The following is a 5,128-nucleotide window of genomic DNA, read 5'->3' as shown; positions in this document are numbered from 1 at the left end:
TTTTTTTTAACATTTATCCTTTAAATGTTAAAAAAAAAATAAATAATAATTAAAAATATTACGAAAATTATTAGAAGAAAATGACAAAAAGGGGAAGAAATTGTGTGATTAATGTTGTTTTTGTTGTTGTAGCGGCTTTAGCTATAGCCAAAAGGTGATGACAAAATAGAGAAAACATCTATTCTATCAGCCATACTGAGGAACTGAGGGTGCAGATCTTTAGCCATGTTTAATTGGCTCGTCCTGAAGCACAGTTAACCATCGTGAGTGTGACGAATAATAATTGAGAAAACAGGTAATCATTTTTGGAGCTCATTACCTATTTACATTATGCATTGTGCCCCCATAAGAAGCCTTTTTCTGAGCGACTAACCCCCTGGGGCCACAAACCGTTGTTTTAATCTCGGTTTAAGAAATCTGATGGGCTAAAATTTTCGAAAATTTTAAAAATCAACCAATTGCTTAATCCGAGAGTTTAACTTAAACCGAGTTTATACTTGCTTTGTCAACCCGGACCTTATACAGTTCACCGAGCCACTTACCTTGGGTTCCTGTGGGTCCACACTATCGTCCAAATACTGCAACAGGAATGCAAACAGCTGGCTGAGCCGCGCTCTTCCGATCTTAATTAGGAATTTTGACTGGTCCAAAATTTTTGAAAACCAAACAACCCAGGGTTTACGCTTTTGCTGGAATGAAATTCCATGACTTTTCCAGAAAATTAGGGGGGCGGAGGTACTTAAGAATCAGTAAGATTACTCCTTCATTTAAAAGTTTTCAAAAAGTATGATGTTAACCCTCACCTCTTTCACTGTCCGCCCTTGAAAAAGCGCCACCATTTCTTCGTACTCCCCCGGAATATCGAACGTAAACGGGAGCTCGGTACCCAATTGGGTTAACTCCGAACTAATCTTCTCTTCGCTTGGTGCACGGACATTTCTCAATTCTTCCTCTTCATTTTGATTTCGGACGTTTTTGAGGATCCCTTTTGGTTCGTCGTTCCTTTTGTCTTTTCCTTTCGTTTCTCCATCCTTTTTGTCTTTTCCTTTCGTCTCTTCGTCCTTTTTGTCTTTTCCTTTCGTCTCTCCATCCCTTTTGTCTTTTTCGGACTCCGCATATAGGTCTATGTATTCTTGTGACTCCCATTTTCGGTCTGCTTTCCGTTTCGATGATTTTTCGTGTTTTCCGTTTTCTCCATCGGTTTCAGATTCGGTGAATCGTAAACTCTTTTTCCCGGCACCGCTGGACGCATTTTCTTCACCGCTTTTGACGCCTCGAGTTTCTTTACCCTCCGATTCCGATTGGGTTATTTCGTGATCCAATTCTTTTTTAAGTTTCTTATTCTTTTTATCCGTGGTTTTTTCGTCCGGGGTTTTGCTCGGTTTAGTTTCATCAGCTTTGCCAGATTTAGTTTCGGATGATTTGTCTTCATTCGATTTCAGTTTACTTTTGTTTTTAGCTTCACTAGAAGATTTAGTGAGAGCTTCATTTCTTTCAGTTTCACTTTCATCACTACTATCATCAGAGTCTTCATTGTCAACTAAATCGTCAAAACTGTCTTCGTCTTCTTCACTTCCTTCATCTTCATCCTCTTCTTCATCTTCTTCTTCTGATTCTTCATCTTCTTCTTTTTCTTCATTGTCATCTTCCAATTTTCTTTTGCTTCCTTTCCGCTCTTTGCTTTGCACGTTTTCTTCTTCCATAGATTCATCAGCCTCTTCTTCTACCTCTTCATCTTCATCCATTTCTTCTTCCTCTTCTTCGCTATCGGCAGTTTTGTCTTCTTCTTTGTCACTCGTTTCACTATCATCGTCCTCTTCATTGTTGAGGGATTCGAAGGCGAATCTGAAATCAAAAACGGAATAAGAAAAAATAGCGATTAAAGCGAGAAGTTTAATAGAGGGAATTGTAGTAACTGAGGTCACATTGTTTCAAAAACGAAGCGATAAGGAGGACAGGATAGGAGAAAGCCAACCGTTCCGAGAACGAACTTCATCCATTTTGGCTGTTTGCCCCGGGCTGGAAGTGAATCTGAGACTTAGCGTTTGCAAGCCAGGAGCTCTACCATTGAGGCTAACTAGGCTGGCTATTTGTGAATTTAAACATTATCTATAAATTTATGATTTATTTATTATTTATAAAAGGAATTTTAATTGTGTTGAGCATAAATGCTTGTCAGCTTGTCACAAATGTCGTTCCCTACTTAATGCACTACGCTAAATTTTATGACTTGACTAGGACTCGAACCACCAACCTCCAGATCCGAAGTCCACAGCGCTAACCACTACACCACTGAGGTTTATTATTTATATTTTATTTATTTGGACCTACTTATGGTTCCACTTACCCATCATCCAAATCGTCAGCACTCTTGTACGCTCTTCCACTTGACCTGGCCTTAGTATTACCATCATCATGCAGGTTCATTCTCTTGATTCTCTCTCGTTCCAGTTTCTCCAATTTCTCCTTCTCCTGGCGAACTATTTCATCTTCGGATTTCAACTTGTCACTGGGCTGTGGACGAATAAAGTTATATTTCTCCTTCTCCTGGCGAACTATTTCATCTTCGGATTTCAACTTGTCACTGGGCTGTGGACGAATAAAGTTATGAAATAGGTAACTTCAAAACTTATTACCTTTATATGATACAATGGATACACGATACAATGGATACACGTAATAATAATCATTCACGTGGACGAATAAGATGATTAAGAAAGGAATTTCAACTGTGTTGTGTTAAACATAAATGACATTAATTGTGGTAAGCATAAAAAACGTGTTGAGCATAAGTGCTTATCAAGTCGTCGCGAATGTTGTTCCCCGATTACTTAACCTCTTATATGATACAATGGATACACGTAATAATAATCATTCACGTGGACGAATAAGATGATTAAGAAAGGAATTTCAACTGTGTTGTGTTAGACATAAATGATATTAATTGTGTTAAGCATAAAAAACGTGTTGAGCATAAGTGCTTATATCAAGTCGTCGCGAATGTTGTTCCCCGATTAATAAACCTCACTGAATGCGAAATCCACAGAGCTAAACCCCAATAAGACTGGAACAGGAAGTTGTAATGTAGGTATTAACACACTGTCTACCGCACTAAGCACTGCACCAATGTGGTTGTTGATATTTGTAGTACTTGGCAAATATAATGAGGTTTATTTTTTTTTATGTTCAACAAAACAGGAACACATGTCCCAATCTGGCCACATCTTTACCCATTTTCTACTAACGGATTTTGCATTTAATTAGTATGTTAGCTGGTCAATCTGTATTTGGTTAGTTCACTATAATTTTCACACTTACTTTTCCTGTGGCTTCAAATCGCAGTTCTTTCACAAGGAAATCGAACGAGTTCTTATCCACAGCCGGTTTAGGAGGAGGGGGACGGGGTGGGGGCGGTGTTGCCGTTTGTTCATCAGATGGAGGTTTCTCCCTAATGGGATTCAAGAGGGGAAGCAAGTCCTTCCATTCCGTGTCCAACTGCTCCGTTAACTTGGTGGTGGACTCCTGTAGGAATAGAAAAGAGAAGGTGAAGAACAATTATTTGGGGCAACTGAAATTGGGGATAGTGTGTAGGTAATATCGGCAAATAAATAATATCGGTAATATCGGGGGGCACGGTTGGTCCAGTGGTAACGTGCTTGCTTGCCATGCAGAAGGTCCCGGGTTCGAATCCCACCATCGACAAAAATTTGTACTCGTTTTTCGATTGCAAATATTTCAACGGGTTACTTTCTGGTGTTCTCGTGTTGACCCAGCACCTAAATGGGAAGTATTGTGTCTCTTCTCGCCCATCTGATGAGAGGCATTATACGGGATGGGCATGCTACGACACTGACCACATGCGTCTAATGTGGCAGTTGTTCTATTGCTACGAAATAAAAACGGCGGTGGAACACTCATCTTTAAAAAAAGAAGAGAATTAATAGTTCTACTTCTACTGTTCACTAAACGACTAGTTATTTAGATAGGAACACGCCCAGACCCGTGTCACGCGTGTATACTACACTAGATCTACCCAGAGCGTGACTGCGTGACATAGGAATATCAGGGCTGGAGTTATAATCTTACTTACCTCTACACACAGAGTAGCTAGAAACACGCCCAGACCCGTGTCACGCGTGCAGAGAATTAAATAAATAAGTAATAAGTGACTTGTTTTTTGACAATTATTTAAGAATTTGAGCACATAACAACAGGATTCTGGCCAGCCTGGTTATCTTCAGAGGTAGCGTGTTTGCAAGTCCTGAGTAAAAAGAAAATAATAGAAGGCTCTTTTCCTTTTCTAGTGTTCAGATGGTATCAGCGTTTTTTTTCCAAACTCTCAATCAGCCCTAGGGTGATACAAGTGCGTGGCGGGCGTCGGACGTGGGGAACAGGGTCGAAACGAGCTTGAGAAAGACCAACTGGGGGCACACAGAAAGGAAAATAATACTTATTCTAGGAGACTGGCAAAGGAAAATATTTTAATTAAAAAGCAACGTTCGTGGCCAAGTGGGAATCACACTAGGCTTGCACGCCGGAGGTCCCGGGTTCGATTTCCGGCGGGGTCGAAGTTTTTTCGGCTCTGTGCTGAGAGTTTGGGGTGCGGACAATTTTATTGACTAGCAACTTTAATCAAGTAGCGACTTTTTACACTTAGAAGTGTAGTGTAAAAACTGTAATTTTTTTTACACTTTTAGTGTAAAAAGTTTATTGATTGCAAAGGAGGCACTTGGTGATTTTGTGATAGCCACAAAAGTTGGGGAAAAGCAAAAAGCTCTGTTTTACGACAAATAATTTGAGATTCTCATTACTTATTACTCACACTATGTACAGAAGGAAATCTAGAGTCTCTTGTGATAGCCACAAAAGTTGTGAAAAAGCAAAAAGCCCTGTTTTACGACAAATAATTTGAGATTCTCATTACTTAATACTCACACTATGTACAGAAGGAAATCTAGAGTCTCGTCTTGCATAGATTTGATATTTCTCCTGGATAACTCCCCGTACGTAGCCCCCGGCAGAATCGGGGTCCATTAGGCACAGGTCGAATAGAATGGGACTTAGAGCGTTGAGGACTTGCCAGCATTTCTAAAACGAAAAAAAGTAAAAGAAAAACAAAAATATTCCA

General features: G+C 39.8%; 1 protein-coding gene and 1 long non-coding RNA gene across 2 annotated transcripts; both read right to left on the bottom strand.

Annotated features, from left to right (window-relative positions):
- Window positions 1–542: 542 nt before the first annotated feature.
- On the bottom strand, window positions 543–3,537 carry LOC108253999 (DNA ligase 1-like; the record flags this gene model as incomplete). The annotated part of the gene is made up of 4 exons (XM_026832361.1): window positions 543–641; window positions 798–1,845; window positions 2,348–2,514; window positions 3,319–3,537. Coding segments are annotated over 4 exons (1,533 nt in total), but the record flags the coding sequence as incomplete, so codon positions are not given.
- Window positions 3,538–4,367: 830 nt separating this feature from the next.
- On the bottom strand, window positions 4,368–5,084 carry LOC113472568. The gene is made up of 2 exons (XR_003394824.1): window positions 4,936–5,084; window positions 4,368–4,421 (listed from the first exon to the last, which is right to left on the bottom strand). It is a non-coding gene; the product is annotated as an uncharacterized LOC113472568 (long non-coding RNA).
- Window positions 5,085–5,128: the final 44 nt, after the last annotated feature.

The sequence above is a fragment of the Diaphorina citri genome, unplaced genomic scaffold (assembly GCF_000475195.1).
Source record: "Diaphorina citri unplaced genomic scaffold, Diaci psyllid genome assembly version 1.1 scaffold6256, whole genome shotgun sequence".
Lineage (NCBI taxonomy): Eukaryota > Metazoa > Arthropoda > Insecta > Hemiptera > Psyllidae > Diaphorina > Diaphorina citri.
The sequence above is the reverse complement of the archived record's forward strand: the minus strand, read 5'-3'. Positions and strand labels throughout refer to the sequence as shown.